Raw genomic sequence first — 16,509 nt, forward strand, 5'->3', positions numbered from 1 at the left:
CGTAGCTACGGTGACACCCAGAGCGTGGCCACTCAAACGCACACGCATCACTTTGGGTACCAGTTGCTTCGAAAGTTAGCTGGGCACCCCTCCCCTGCACCTGTAGGGCTTCCAAAATTCCAGCCAACCGGATTCAACGTTATCCCTTTGAGTTCCCCTAGGGTTACACAGAAAATGAACATTCCAGCCAGATGTTAAAAATGCAAAGCGTGTAATCTTCCCAACGCGGACTGCAGAGAGACATTTGAAAGCTTAGTGGCTATCTTGTTCTTTGTTTTAAATTAAAAGGTAAGTCTGGTCTCATTCCACCTTCCCTGACATTCTTCCCAGCACCTAAAAAAACACTTCAGCCTATCGATTCAAAAAATAATCTACGACACACTGACTATTTTTAGGAGCATAATGAGTTAAACTGTACAATCAGAAATATCTTTGTTAAGTCAACAACGAAGATCTGATCCTTCAACAGCAGCACTGCTACAGAAGAGTTACGACGAAAGAGCTTGAAGGTCAAATTGTTAACGAGGCGGAGAGGAGGGACATGGGAGATAGAGCTCTCCGCCAACCTCGGCCCACGTTCTGAAGAGCCACGGCAAACTTTCGGAACTGGAAATTCTTCTTCTAGTTCCACACGTGACGTTTGCAGTGATCAACAGCCTGAAGAGAAGACAATGGTGCGCGTTAGCGGAAGAGGGCCCGCTGGCGAAGAGGCGCGCGGCTACGCGCACGATTCCACGCCTTGCTCCGAGCCAAGATCTCGGGAGCAAATCTGTTCCTCTTGAAACGAGCGATTCCAGAGAAGACTAGAATAAATAAGAGCCTCGTCCCCACCCAGAAGCTCGGGGAAAGAATGCTGATGACCCTTAGCCGTTAAGGCCTGGCAAAAGAAAACATCAGCCCACACCAATACTCCAAGCCGATTTTTGGAGCCGGATGAGAGGCCGTGACACAGTGTGTTGGCTGCGGGAACGCAGATTAAACATCAAGGTCACGCTGTATCTTACCGTAGACTCAAATGCCAGAGGAGGGGTGGGGATAGGAATGAAGGGGAGAGGAAACGGTCTGCTTTAAAGAAAGGTCAGGGCTGTGGAAGACCCTCCAAGCAAACTCAACCACGTCTTGCTTCCTGAAACTGGATTTCATCCAGTTGGAAGTGTGGCATAGAAGCTAGAAAAGTCCTTTATGAAGAGCTATCAAAGGCCAACGGTAAACTCGAGGCAGACCCCGGCTTTACGTACGTTGCACTGAGCAGCAGTCTCCATGTTCTTACACCAGTAACCCGGACCCCAGACACAAGCATCATCCCCCAGGAGAGGCTGTTTGGCTGCTCCACAGACTCCGAGTTTCTGCAAAGAGAGCGGCAGCAGAGTCAGCGTTCGCACCAAGAGATCCCAACTCCACCTGACCGCGCACAGGAGCGATGCCGGGGTAGCTTCGGGAACCCACCAGTACCACGCTCACGCCTGCGGCTGAACGAGCCGACACGAAGAAGAATTAAGTTGCCACAACTGCTTCTTCGTGTTAAGTTTCGAGAAATGGAGCTTCTCGAAAGGGACCTTTCTCAAGAAATGTCATTTAGCTGCCTCTAATCCCAGTCAGGGTACGCTACACCTTGTCATTAAACCTCAACAGTGGAAAAACACCGGCAGCTCTTTCCTTCCATCCTTCCTTGTACAAGGCCAGCAGTCAGAGAGCTGTCCATTCAGGGGGCCTGAGGCCTCGCATGACCACGTCTGCTCCAAGCATTCAGCGTCCTGCTTTTCATTCCAGCAGGGTTTCTGCAGGCTAGGCACGGAAAGGCGTGCAGCAGCAGGGCAGGCAGGGTTGCATTGGTGCCCTGCTCAACGGAACTGAATGCAATACTCACCGTGCAAACGAAAGTGGGATCCATCATCTCTGCCAAGAGTTGCACAACCACGGGTTCGTACTGTTCCACAAACTGAACGCACTGTAACAAAACACAGGTTGAGAGATTCTCCTGTTGGAGCCTCAGAAAGAAGAGGAAGGGACTATCTTCAGCAGGCAGGCCTGTACACTACTTCAAACACCCCAACAATACACACCAAACATAACACAGAGGCTTAGTCACAGGACAAGGGGTAATGGGTTTGAAACTGGGGAGATTTAGATGGGATATCAGGAAGAAATTCTTCACGGAGAGGGTGGGGAGGCACTGGGACAGGGTACCCAGAGAAGCTGTGGATGCCCCATCCCTGGAAGGGTTCAAGGCCAGGCTGGATGAGGCTTGGAGCAACCTGGTCTAGTGGAAGGTGTCCCTGCCCACGGCAGGGGGGTGGAACTAGATGAGATTTAAGGTCCCTTCCCACCCAAACCATCCTAGAATTAAGTTTTTGCAGATCAAAAAATGCACACCACCACACTAATCACACCACTAGACCATTTTTTTGCTGGCTCATAACCTACAGACAGGTTATGATGACAAAGGGGTCAAGAGGACAAGAACCAAGCAGGAGAGACTTTGATTTGCAAAGCTCAGTCTCTAACCAGGGAGACCGCTGCCGTCTCGGGAGGAAAGCACACCCAACAAAGCTGGAGACAAACATCCTGAGCAGGATGGCAGCGATGACTCTGCAGCACCTCTCGCCCAAGCGGTTGCTGTGCACTTCAGACGGAGCAGCAGCAGTGGGAACGCTTCCCATCGGTAACAGCCAGCCATCTAGTGGAGACGATGCCGCCGCCGCACAGAAAGAGGCCGGCGTTCTCAGCAGAGACTGACGATTAATAAGCCAACCGCAGCTATTAACCAGCCTCACAGCAGTTAGCAGGAATAGCTGTTTCACAGCTGCTTTAAGCCTGTATGCCTAGTAAACTTCTAAGCAGTTGCCACTTGCTGACACTCAGCAGCCACCTAATAAGATTTCCAGGTAAATGGTGATAGAGGTGGCCTAACGGGTGTTGCTTTTTGCTGTCTCACTGGAATTATGCCAGCCTACTTCCAATTAGTGTGTTAATCCCCTGAACAGATCAGTGTTGAAGGAAAAAAAAAAACTAATCCTTCAGCTGTTCCCACCCACTGTTCTCGGAGGATTTCCAGGCAAACCTCTACTGACTGCAAATCAGTACAATCCAGCCGGGCAATTCAGGCCTTTAAGTCTCCATCTATTCAAAGAACTGCCAACCCCAGAAGGATGGGGAGTGTGAAAACCTAGCCCCCCCTGCACCCCAAACTCCTTCCAGGCTCCAGCAGAGGAAGAGATTCCTTTAACTCTGCCCTGCATTATACCCACTACCCATAAAGCTACCGAGGGATGCTGCTCTCTAGTTTTTACAAATGCTCCATGAGGTGTTTTGTCCTTCTGCCCATCTCCATCTGCCTGGTTCTGACTGGAAGGCGGGCTGCCACACAGCAAGGCCTGTGTGGTCATCCGACTGCCACAGATCAAGCCTGCTCCTTCTTTTTTTGCACTACTGCAGACTATAGAGAAGCTGCTATGCCTTGGTGCTAACGAGTAAAGGGAAAAACCCAGGAAGGATCAGGATGCTGAAAGCAAGCCAGCCCCAGCTGCACCTGCGGAGAGTTTGTCTCCAGCCAGAGACAAAGGCCGTCAGCCAAACACAGACACCTCTACGATGAGTACCTGGACATTTATAGCAGAAGTAGAGACACTCGAGAGACGGACCTAAAACCAGCACGTAGACAGATCATCAGGTGAAACACTCAGAAAATGAGGTCAGTACAACTGTCACTGTAACCCCTACGTAACCCAACAAATCAGCAAGGACAGTGCCCAGCGCTGTCGTCTGGCCTGCCTCCAGCGCTTTACCTGATCGCGGACAGACTCCGGCAGGAAGTGACAGACTTTTTCCAGTAATGCCTCGATTTCAGCTGTCGTGGCATTCTTCTCTAGTTCTTTGTCCGCGTAAGCTACCACCATCTTGCAGATATCGCAGAAGCCACCTGCAGGTTTCACTAAAACTGAGAAGGAAAAAACCCAATCCAACGTCAGTGCTTAGGTAGTTCCCCCAGAGAGAAGAAAGGAGGTAGCATCAGCAAAATTCTAAAGCCTGTGTCCTCAAAAGAGGTATGATCAGAGGTGAACTAGCTCAATTCTGCAACACCAACCCCTCGTTACCAACCTGGCTGCTGCGGAGGCTTGTTGGAGGCGCAGCATTTCAGCATAACGCACACAGCTTCGGGATTCGTCGCTTCCAAGAGCATGTCAATCAAAGCCTGGCCATAGACATCTATGAAGTCCTTACACTGGTCTTTGACGCTTGCTGGGAACAGGTAGCAGACCATCTCCATTTCGTGTACAATCTCCTCCTGAAGCACAACGACGGATGCGTGGCATGTGAGGAACGGAAACGGGACTCAATTCGTAATTCATGTTTTCTTACTCTGTCCCACTCAGGATGGAGAACTTGCTCTCAGGAAAACAGGTGACAGAAACCAACTTTCCTTCCCCCTCCGATACAGCCCCAATTAGCCAAAGCCTAGGAAGAGGTACCATTTCCACCGCTTACCCACCTCTGTCTTGTTGCTCTCCAAGAGGCCTGTCACTTCTTTCACCATGGTCTCACATATTTCACACAAGGAGATCGTTTTCTCTTGAACTGAAGGTTTCTGGGTACACAGAACAAACACACAGACCAATAAATCGGCACCTGACAGGGACAACTCCTACAAAGATCAGTCTAACAGCGTTCACATTCGGGTGCAGCACACCAATTCATTTACCTAGCTGGTCAGCCTGAGCTGAATTCACAAGGTCACACAGAATCCAAACCCAACCTCAACGGTCTCGGTAAAAAGCCTTTTTGAATGATCAGTCATTCCGTATGACTAATTAAGACTGTAATCCCCAGGCTGTATAAGGAGGGGAGCTGGATCCAGCGGACATGGAGAAATAAGCACACCCAAACCGGAGTCAAGAGAAAGATTAAGTGCTTTTTAAAATACACTAATTGAGGATGAAGTTACTAATTTACTAGAATCGAGAGCACCCTCCTGTTTGCAAAAGAAAACTAGACATTGAGGGACTTGGAGATCATTTGGAGCCTGTTAATCAGAGCTTCACTGTCCCCAAAAGAGACTTTCCTTTTCAAATAAACCTCAGCCCATGTCTTGCCCAAAGGCCACAGGAAGCGAAGGTGCTCCTCCTCCTTGCAAAACTCAAATTCAGCAGTTAGCCCCTCTAACTTTTGAGGTGTCATTTGCAATGGCTGCTATACTCTAGTGCTGGAAAACAGTTCCCATTTCAATCCCAAAGCATCACTTTACAGCTTTGGTTTAGCACAGGCTCTGCCATTCAGACAAATCAGTCAGCTCTCCTACTTCACAGATCAGGAACATGAGGAGGCCAGGAATTTACACACTTGGATTATTCTATGCATAAAAGCCCCTAGTTTTCCATTTCACTTAGTTCATTGTACTAAAGCATAAAGGAAGGCAAAGCCGTTGAGTACAAAAAGCCCACCTTACCTCCACAGTTTCTGTTTTCACTTCATGAACCACTTGAGCTGGCACCAGAGTCTGAAGGGGAACAGATTTCATGGAAGGACAGAACCCAACCATGGCACAAATGTCCTTTGGTTGCTGGAAAGAGATGTATAAGCAATTTTTAAAAGTCTGGAAGACCCTGCCCTTTCTCTAGAGCCCGTGAGCAGGCACAGAAGGCAAAGTTTTAAAAAAGGCTCCACCACAACTAGAAGTTTCACGACTACTTCTACTTCAAGTATTGCCAAAGCATTTGATACGGTTATAGGCAGGACAACTATCAGATGAAATTTAGCAGATCCTTTAAAAGAGGAAGAGGTTAGGCCACATCCATTAAAAAACCCATTTACCATGAGATCATATGCTATGCAAGTCCTTTAAAGGAGTTGACTTGAAGAGCTACCAACACCAGAACAGGCCACCAGCATCATTAGACTTGCAACCACAAAGCTGCTCCCCTGAAAGCTTTCGGTAATCACAGAAAAGGCTAATTATCCTGACTTCAGTTCACCCAAAAGCTGAAAGAAACCCCTAGAAGAAAGGGCTCCTCCTCTCTCCACAAACTACCTTCTTTAAAGCATCCAGCAACATCGCATTTTGCAAACAGATGCCCAAATTACTGAACACAGCCTATAAGAAGCAAAAGTTAACCATGTTAAAACCTAAGCCTAACCTTTTTAACAAGCATCTGCAGTAACTGCCTGTCAAGTGTTCTTTTTGCAGTAAGAGGGAAAACAACAAACAGAAACAAAGCCTTTCAGAAAGACTTCCAAGCCCTTCTCATAGGTTTTGGAAACACATACTACTAAATGCAAAAGTAAATGCTCTAAGGAGGCCACGTTATACCCACACAAAGTGAAAAAGGCTGTAGAGGTAACACAAACTCGACTTTTCCCACCTGAACGAAGTCTACTTAAGCTAAGAAGAGTTAGCTTTGGTCCTACAGGTAATGAGAAGATTGTGCCTCAGCCTGTCACCAGGGCATCAAGCTTCTTACAGCAGAGGCTTATGCAACAGTTAATACATCATGCCACGACCTCATGCACAGGCAGAAGCAGTATCTCAACCGTACAGAGCTCCTTCAGACTACTCCAGGCAGTACCTTGAAGTCAAGCCCTTTGGTTCATGCGTTGTAAGAAGCATTTCCAGTTATTAATGTTACAGTAAGAGCCACATACACGCAACGTGTTCTCTCACAGAGAGATGACAGACACAAGGTCTCCCAGTACTGTTTAAATTAAAAGCCCACATTGCTCTAGGAAGCAGGAGCTTAAAGGCCTCTCCCATCTTCTTTTCAGTTCATATACTCCAAACGTCTAAGGCATTGTCCTAGATTTAAAGATGAACCAAGGAAAGACCTGGGGAGAGCTTCACTCAAGCCCTTTGAGCCCAGAATTCAAAGCAGAAGCTGACAGGAGCTACCAGCATGCTTTTTCTACACCTAATCCTTCTTGTCTAAAAGTGAACATATTTTCTGCTCAACTGGCCAAAGGAGAATCAAGCCGAAGTCTTAGGAGCACAAATCTGGAGCTGGAAGTAGGACTGATCCACTGGAGGAAGTCTGTAGTCTTTCTCTGGTTTAGGGACATAAATGTGCCTTGTATCTGTCAACACTGAGTACAGCCACACCATGTACACAGCTAATAGAGCAAGAAGTGAACTACAAGCCCTTTAAGAGCAAGAAGTGAACTACAAGCAGGCTATCACCACAGGCAAGTTGCTCACCTACCTGATCCTTCTGTTGACAGGGGAGATTGGAGACAAGAGGAAGAAAGGAGAGATTAAAGATAACAGTTAAGAGAAAAAAAACAACGTCAAGCACTCGGAACTGCATATACTCTTTCCACCAAGCTGATGGAATATGACACGGCCCCCACCCCAAACATCCCTAGCACTGCTACAGCAACTCACGCTTAATTGCGCAGTGCTAACCAGCGTTATTATTAAAGCATCCTGGGCAAGACTACCTCTCCAGAGAGCGTGAGCAACGCTCAGCCGGATGCAAGGTGTGGTCATATTCCAATTTCAGGTGTTAACACCACACTGCATCGCAATGCTTAAAATGACAACCTAACTGTTGTCAGAACCAAGGCTTCCTTCCCCCCTCAAATGCTTAAGCGTCAGTACGAGCTTCTAAGCAGCCTTTAGCAACTGGAAACAAAAATAAAAACCCACTGTGTTGCCTGATTCAGGTTCAAGTCAGCCACATACTCTATTCATCAAGTCAGTTATAATTTGTTACTTGTGGCACCTAGGCACTGCATTCTCTAGGGAAAGGCTTACCCTGTTTATTAAAAAGGCTTTGAGATCGCTGGATAAAGAGGTGCTACAGAGGTGGTCAGGGGTAAAATATATTGTATGTTGCTGTGGAAGATCAGAGCTGGTGCAGTACCACTCATTTCCCATGGCTCCTATCAAGAGCCAAGAGAGCAGGAGCCTCGAGATAGCAATTCCAGAAGAAGGATGTCTAGTCTTGCTTCAAACAGACACATTATCTCTAACGCTTGAACCCGTTCTGCAATGCTGTGACAAAGACCTACTCTAATAGGCTTACCACAACGTTTGGTTAGGGGGGAAGTGGTCAAAGCACAGGACTGGGATAAGAGTTTAAAGGGACGTACGTAATGTACCTTCCGTGCTTCAAAGGATTACAGTGCCTTTCGCGCCGCTGCGGTGGTTGTGAAAGCGACGGAGAGCGCCGACGAAAGCATTCTGAGACTGAAGCTACTACTGCATTAAATGCCGAGGTCAAGAGAGCAAGGGCTCTCCCCTGACTTTTACAGCACTAAGCGTTTCTTGTTTCCAAATAAATTAGCTACACAACGCCGAACAACTGAGAGTAAATATTATATTCTACCGATCTTACCATGTGCATCATCATTTGGATAGCCAGGTCAGAATATTCAGAGATGTAGTTCTTGCACTGCAGGAAGTGGGAGAGGAGAGTCTTGTAAATATCAAAGCGCTTCAGCTGCAGAGTTAATCTAGAATTTTCTAACACGTCGAGGTATTAATTTACCTGCTCTACGTAATAACTATTCTGTTGTCTTTCAGAGCTTGTCCCAAATATAAGATGGCATTTCAGGTTACACAATCATTGCACACATAGCTGCTTATCTGATGAGTCCTTCTCTTCCCCTCAGGGCAGAAGCCTCCCCCTCGTTGATAGGGCCACAGTGCCCTGACAGATCACTTTTACGGAAAAGACCTTTAAGGGTCAGTAGCAATCTTGAGCCTTTTTCCTCCTCCCCAGGAGGAAAACCACCCCACCCAATGTTCTTGACCAGAAAGTTCACTATTTCAGTGTTGTTATATTGTGTAACATATCCCAGGTTACACTACTCTTTATTAAATACAGATTACATTGAAAGGATTAAGGCACTGAACAAACTATTTCATGTTTGCATACAGGAACAGATTTTTAAACACACACAAAAAAGAGACAGCTTACCATATCAGACATTCCAGGTCCCAAACGGTCACATTCTTCCTTGGCATGAGCAACTAAAGACTTCACAAAAGAGGAGTTTGTCTTCACAGCTTCCTGAACATCAGTAACCAGCTGAATGCAATCCTGGCATACATCCCCACTTCCCTGGGCAAAGAGGGAGAGGGAAACTTAAGCTGAGGTATCTTCACACAGAATGTTTTAGAAGCTTCCATTAATACCAAGTTTCAAAAACTACTTTAAACTACATGCAAACCTTAGTAAATATTCTCTAGTATACTCAAAAGCCTGACCTCATATGAACAGACAAGCTACTGCCAGTCTGCACACCAGCCACTAGATGGAGATTAGGTACCTTCTTGGCGCCGGAAGAGAGATAACTGTTAAGATACTCAATCTCGGTTTTGTTACAGGCCGCAGGTTTCTAAATCTGGCGTAGATCTTACCCTGCTCCACCCACAGCAGCTTGTGCTCCACCCATCCAATTTTTTAACTCCCGTATCTAGGCTTGCTATCAAGACTCAGCTTCTATTCACAAATTCATTGTCTCATCTACTCCCTTTTGTCAACTATTTGCTCTTTTCCGATCTAGTCTGTCACCTCTGGATTCAGAGTGCTTCCTCTGAAGGGCACAGCTAGAAGATTACTCAGAATGTGGGAGAATTCTTCTTTCTTTGAAGGCTGGTGCCAAACTTTCTCTCAAAAGAAATTGCTTCCAGTAAGACCTGCTTGACTACTACTGTCCTGGATGGGAACAGCCCAGCACAAGACGTGTCTTTATAGACTGTGGTTGTTCATCCCACAGGTTAAGGAAAAAAGGTAGTTGTCAGTATGCAGCAGCACAAAATTCACTAGGAGACGTTGCTCCGGCGGAGCATATCAGCTACGCTCAGTACAACCACCCCTTACCAAGGGTCATCAATAAGCCCTTACACAAAGGGGCACTGAAGCCCTGGAGAGACACACGTGCACCTCTCCTGCATGCTGGACTAGCACTGCACCCCTACCTTAGACTTCTGCTTGGGTTTGTCCTGAGGGTAAAGGAGAAGAGGCACGTTAGCCATGAACGGGGATGCCAGTTCGGAGAAGTCCAGCTCTGGTATCTTGTTGGACTGAAGTTGCTTCTGAAGTTTCACTGCTGCGAGGTGCTTCTGAAGGGACTGGCACAGGGAGAGGGCACTACACACGACTTCAGGTTTATCCTAGGGGAGAAAAGATCCATAACAAAGTTCTAGACTGAGGACACTTTTATATGAAGTTCAGAGTAGAGTCATTCAGCTGAAACACGACAGGAAGGGAAAATGTTCCCCAGCAAGGAAGCAGTCTTCAAATTTACACCATTAATTGCAACACCAGTGATCCATATGGGATTACACGGACAATCTTATGTAGAAGAGAAATTCAGACATCAACAGGAGCACGATTTTTAATTCCAACAATTGCAAGTTGTTATCGACTTACTAGCTCTTCTTTGATCATATCCATGATAACCGGTAGGTAGGAATCCACAATTTCTTTGCACTCCGAGACCAGGCCTTGGTCAGGAAGAAACTCACATGTCTTTTCCAAGTAAGAGCGGATCTCATCCTATAAAAGATGAGGTGAGTTGTAGACTATATATAACACCACACCTCCCAAATGCTCTTTCCATTCCCAAAATGCACAATACAAAGCCTAAAAATAACAAGCCCTTGGACCCAGGTTGGTCCCAGCAGATGGCAAGCAAAACTAGAGTGAGATTTTAGGCTCCAGGCTTTTTTTCCCCAGTCCTGGACTGTCGATGACACTCTGCCAAAGCAGAAACACGAAATACTGCTTGCAAGGGCCTGCACAACACAGTCTTGCCAGCGAAGAGCGTTTACATTTAAGAAGAGGAGGTGAAATTAAGGACTAGTGGGACAGTGATTGGTTTATACAAAGTACTCAAATTCTTCCCAGAGAGGGTGGTGAGGCTCTGGAACAGGTTGCCCAGAGAAGCTGTGGATGCCTCATCCCTGGAAGTGTCCAAGGCCAGGCTGGAGGAGGCTTGGAGCAACCTGGTCTAGCGGAAGGTGTCCCTGCCCATGGCAGGGGGGTTGGAACTAGATGATCTTTAAGGTCCCTTCCAACCCTAACCATTCTGTGATTCTATGATTCTACTCCTGGGTTCACAAAAGGGAAGAAATGCCCGCAACTAAAATAAAGTCCACTTGGTATAATCACCCACTTCTGGAGACAGCAGTATCCCATCTTTTAAGATCAATGGCCCACCGGCACAAGAACAGTTTCATTAAGCATCCAGTCAATCAGGGTTGTGTTAAGAGCATGTGAGGCTCTAGAATTTGCTAATCTCTAAACCAGAAGAGGCTGTTTAAAAAGCCTTTTCGCATGTGGCCCCTTTCAACATCTGCTGCTTAGGTTGGGAAAACATCAGGCAGACTACTCTTCCACCCCCTCACCTTGCGATCTTCAGACAACGAAATCAAACAGTGCCTTGGGCAAGGGGAAGGGGAGCGCTGCTTACCTCAGTGCCATTATCCTTCAGAACTTTGCCAGCCACGGTCACAAGCTCCTTACACAAGTCACACGGGATACTGTTCTGAAGAGAGAAGTAAAGAGTTACTCTGAGGCAAAATTACCGGTAAATGTGGCTCCGAATAACAATGCAAAGAACGAGCATTGTATTTGGAATTCAAGTTAAGGAAGAAATAGTGGCTGAAGCGGGGGTGGGAAAAGGTGGTTTTTAAATAGAGCAAGGCTATTCCAAGCATGTCCAGCTCCAGTTTCTCCAGTAAAACACCACAGTAAGAAGAAGCTGGCATGCTACCACTTGCTCGTTTCACCTAGTCCCACCTCCCTTGAAGTATAAAGTATATTGCCCCGAGAAACCTTCCCCTGAACCTCTGCCACCTTACTCTTTGAAGAGTTCACACTTACTAGTAATTTAAGAACTTTTCAGACAGCTTCATAATTTAGCATATGCTGCATCTTCTGTGGAACATTAACTTACAAAAAAGACTTAAAAAAGCATCTTTTTTTTGTTTTAATATGCCCATCAGGTTGGCACGGCTCAAGTTAAGAATAAGAAAAGGCTCTCCGAATTAGGAGCTGCCTTAATAAAGAGGAACGAGCCTGAAATCCACTAGTTTCACTTCACACAGCGCTGGGGGATTGTGCAACAGGTCACAAGAGAAGTCAGCAGACAAGTTGTGCAAGTGGAAAGGAACTTTTATCGAGCATCCAAATCAAGGCTTAGTAACCAAGGCACCCTCAGACAGAGCACTTAACTCTGAGACTTGAGAAATCTTCATCAGCACATGGAAAACAGCTACCTCCACAAGAAGCAGCTCCGTAGTCGACACTTACTACAGTAGGCTTGTTCCAGACGTTCTGCTGGCAGTGTTTCACCGCTCCACACTGCGACGCTGTCCGAACACTCTGACACCATACCTCCGGACCCTTCACGCAGTCCTTCTGCCACAAAACGGGGCTTGCCACAGCTGCCAAAGAAAGAATCGGGCTTTCAGTTGCACATTTAAAGGATTTCCACTCTGAAGCACACAGGTTCATGCTGTAGGGTGTAACCACAGCCTGCCCAGCAGGCCACTTAGCTTTACGAACGTTTTTAACATTTCAATCCAGCAATTTCTAACCTGAAACACGAGTCCCAAATACAGATTACACAGCCAAGGAACTCAGGAAAAACCCTGAGAGTTGAACTTCCCTGGTGAGTCTCAGTAGCTTAGCAGCCCACTCCCCCATCAAAAAACAAACCACATCTACACTTCAGACAGCTGATTCCCAAAGCTACGTCGCTCCTGTTCTCCTGTCCTTGTGCTCATTCCAAGGATGAACCAGCAGTCACATGTAGCTTGTAATTGCCGTCTGCACTCTTCCCCCAGGTGAGCCACCCTTTTCTCACAGAGCAGCTGGGAGAGCTAGGAAACTATTAGAAGCCACACTACCACGTGCATTCCATGGAGGACTCAAGAACCAGGTGCAGACCAAAACACTGGACGGAAAGTTTGGTGACTGTCAAAGCAAAAGAGGGACAGAAAACAACTCGAGACATGTTCCATCAAAGTTTTTAAACTCATTTCCTCTTGGTTTGTCCTTCAACTGTGTGGAGAGAAATACATGGGGGAAAAAAGAACGAGTACAAGCCCTTGTGTGGACATGATCTCCCACCCTACGTGGAATTGTCTCGCAAGCTATGAGCTAAAATACACAATACCATTTCCAGACAGTCTTCCTAGAGAAGTACACATGAACTGCGCTATCAGTAACAGGACACGTTAATCTACCACGCTTTTTAAGCTAAGTTTCCAAGCATCATTATTTTTTGTGCTGTCTGAAACGGACACCTAACACCTCCCAGTTTTCTAAAACGGTCCCGCTCCATTTCTTTCTACAGCAAACAAACTCCAAGGAAATCTGCCATGATCTAAGCCTACAAGGTACTGCTTGGGGAAAAAAAAAAAAAAAAGAAAAGCCTGCCCACTCAAACGTATTAGCTGCATAAGCGTTGTTTCGGAGCCATTATCTCCACATCAATGCTGTTTACACATCACAAAATGCTGTAAAATTGCAGTGTTTAATTCCTACCAAGCTTCTAGTGAGGTTATGACAGATGAACAATTGCTTTTCCATTTCTCACATCTTGGTTCTAAGCAATTAGAGCATCAACTGAACAGCTGAATTACCAGGGCATCTACTAGGTACACAGCCACTACGCATCAAACCGAGCCAGATAATCGCTGCTTTATAGGTGGCATTCTGCAGCCTTCTCAGCTGCTGAGTTACACAGCCTGTTTACACCGGATTTCACAGAGGAATGACCCATTTATTTTAAGAAACATGTGCCTTGCATGCCTAATCTTCTACACAAGAGCATGAAGCTTGCCACCCCCTCTCCCAGCAAAAAGCCTGGATCACACACTATTCTTCAGCACGACAGCACACTGGGACTTTTTTAAGACTCCAGTTATAAGACTTTAAAGCTTCTAATAATGCACAGTTAGCAAAATATTTACAGACGGCCTATTTTAAATTACTGCATTATTGATCTAGAAGCACTAAGATTCAAAGTCAGGCTGGTCAGCCAAAGAGCTGTCAGCTCTGGCAGGATGACAACCACCAAGTACACGCTCGGTTGAAGGAAAAAGGTTAAATCTTCCCCTTCAGACGCTGGTATTGAACAATGGGAGGAAGGTCCTGCAAGGCAGAGTCAAGCTCTGGCTCAAGTCAAGCAAGACCTTGGCTTTAAACAGCGGAATTAAGGGCTTCCAACTATTTACAAGTATAGCTTTTAACCCATGCCTTTAGTTCTGTAAATCAAAAGAAAATTACTCCCCCTCACCCATTTGAAACATCCTATAAAACTTCAAAACTAAACTGTAAAACTACAATAGTTATTCCAAGCAGTTTCTCAAACTTTTGATCTGGGAGGCCACTGAAAACCCAAACTGAGGCATTCATGCCGTAATTCACACTGGTTTGATGCAGCTCTTCATGAACTCGCAGCTTTTGTTTGGCTTATTACTTCAAGACCCTGTCAGTGTATGACTTTTCAGATCCATACACAGCTTCAGCAGAATGTCTAACAGCCAGTCTTGTTCCTCCTGCCCTGTAGCCTCTGACTTGGTTGTTAAGAGTACAGGACAAAATACTTTTGTATTACAAAAAAATTGTACATACAATTTATGTACATTTTATGTACATAAATTTATGTACATACAATTTATGCTTATCGACCAGCTTTTTTGGCTGTGAGCCTTTACAAATGTTGTAGCCTCTGGCTTGGTCGTTAAGAGTACAGGACAAAATACCGTGCTTCAGATTTATGCTTATTGACCAGACTTTTTGGCTGTGAGCCTTTACAAATGCCCTGCTGTGCTGCATCTGTATCAAACAGATGCTCACACAGAATCAGTCACTAATGCTCTGACCTCCCAGGACACAGCAAGGGGTATTGGCAGGGCAGCAGGGCCTCGTCAGGTTACGACACCGGGGAACAGAAGGAAACCGAAGAGCAAGGCCATAGCCTGAGACCTTCTGAGGTGAGCACAGAGCAGGTTGCAGATGATTCTGTTCAGAAGAGGAAAATCAAGGCTTAAAATTAGAAAGTATGTTAACTACTTGATGCCTCCGACTGCACTGCTTCCATGCATCACGTCTCACGGGTTTGAAGGGAGAAAAAGAGTAATTTCTCAGGCACACGTGGCCATGTGTTGTTCAGATTCTGTTCAAAGCACTGCCCCGGGGCACACAGTCACTTCACAGTCTCAGAAGAGCTTGAGACCAGCAGGGACGGTGAAAAATGAGAGGCATCAAACTGTTCGTAAGCCAGTGAACATTGAAAACTAGTTTTAGATGCAAGTAAGCACCTTCCCACCAGTATCATTTAAAGTCCTTGCTCCTGCACGACATCAGAGCAAGATGAAATGCCAACATACCTTCCTACTTTTTGCCCCATCAAAAAAGCCAACAGATTCAGTCAACCTGAATCAGCTATGCCATGAGGATGACCCTTTACCTACAGAAAATGGAGGAACAGCAGTGTCCTTTTAATTATGAAGGACACTGGGGAAGTTGTTTCCTCTGGAGAAAACCACCCTACATTTGATGCTTTCAGTACAGATCTTTCTGGTCAAAGAGTGACTAGGCAAATTTGTTAAGGCTACAGATCGCTGGCACATTTAAGAAGACGGCTACAGAGCATAGACGACACGCACTAAGAACAGCTTCTTCTCTTCCATCTTCCACAGTGACTGCAAATATAGTTAAGCTTACATTAGTTCATTCTGTATTTTGTTGAAATAATTTTTATTATATAACTCAATGTTTAATAGTAAGGGATGCACCTTTGTTGCAACAGTATGCACCCTCCTCTTCTGAATGTCCTGGGGAAAGATAAAGATGAACTAAAAAGCTGCGTTAATTCAGATCTTAGAGATTCAGAAAAGCATAGTCTGAAGTTCCTTACTACTTTTTCCTTTAGCTTGTTCTCCTATTTCATTATGAAACAACGTTTTTCCTCATACAGTAGCTTACATTACACCAAAAGCAAATACGCCAGCGAAGCGTGTTAAGGCCTTGTGCTGTTTCACAACGGAACAGACAGTTCTGAGTCTGTAACAGTTATCTTACCTGCTCGCTCAAAATAGCCTCTGGTGCAAGAAGAGCAACACCTGAACATGGCACTTCACACCCCCAGCACAGCAGCGAGCCAAGAGAAAACAAAGCACCGTGGGTTACCTCACACAACTCTTAATGCTTGCTGGATAAACCCAATGGGATTACCTTCTTAGTGCTCTCTGGCATCCTTTTAGTTTATACATTGTTCTCTGTCTAAGGTCACCCATTTTTAAATAGATTCCTCCTTTCTCTGTAGATTAGCTCTCAACAGTCACGCCTCATGCCCACCCAAACCTGCGCCCCCCTTCTTGCAAGCCACTATTTTTAGAGCACTGAACAAGTTTATCTGTAAGGCCCAGGGTGTTCCTTTACTCGCCCTCTTTCCTGGTTCATTCCTTCCTTCTCAAACTGCTTCAGAGATGTGGCTTCTTCAATTATAGAAGGGACGGTCTTTGCTCTACCGAGCTTTCCCTAAATTAAGCAGTGA

At 45.9% G+C, this 16,509-nt stretch overlaps 1 protein-coding gene across 1 annotated transcript; it reads right to left on the reverse strand.

Annotated features, from left to right (window-relative positions):
- Positions 1-255: 255 nt before the first annotated feature.
- PSAP (prosaposin) lies at positions 256-12,455 on the reverse strand. Its single transcript, XM_010156028.1, has 14 exons — positions 12,252-12,455; positions 11,410-11,484; positions 10,368-10,493; positions 9,914-10,108; positions 8,910-9,053; positions 8,325-8,381; positions 7,188-7,196; positions 5,444-5,557; positions 4,490-4,585; positions 4,099-4,285; positions 3,786-3,937; positions 1,868-1,948; positions 1,239-1,346; positions 256-657 (listed from the first exon to the last, which is right to left on the reverse strand). The coding sequence occupies exons 1-14, from the start codon at positions 12,453-12,455 to the stop codon at positions 622-624; spliced, it is 1,584 nt and encodes a 527-aa protein (XP_010154330.1). The 3' UTR covers positions 256-621.
- Between the last annotated feature and the right edge of the window lie 4,054 nt (positions 12,456-16,509).

The sequence above is a fragment of the Eurypyga helias genome, unplaced genomic scaffold (assembly GCF_000690775.1).
Source record: "Eurypyga helias isolate BGI_N326 unplaced genomic scaffold, ASM69077v1 scaffold2337, whole genome shotgun sequence".
Lineage (NCBI taxonomy): Eukaryota > Metazoa > Chordata > Aves > Eurypygiformes > Eurypygidae > Eurypyga > Eurypyga helias.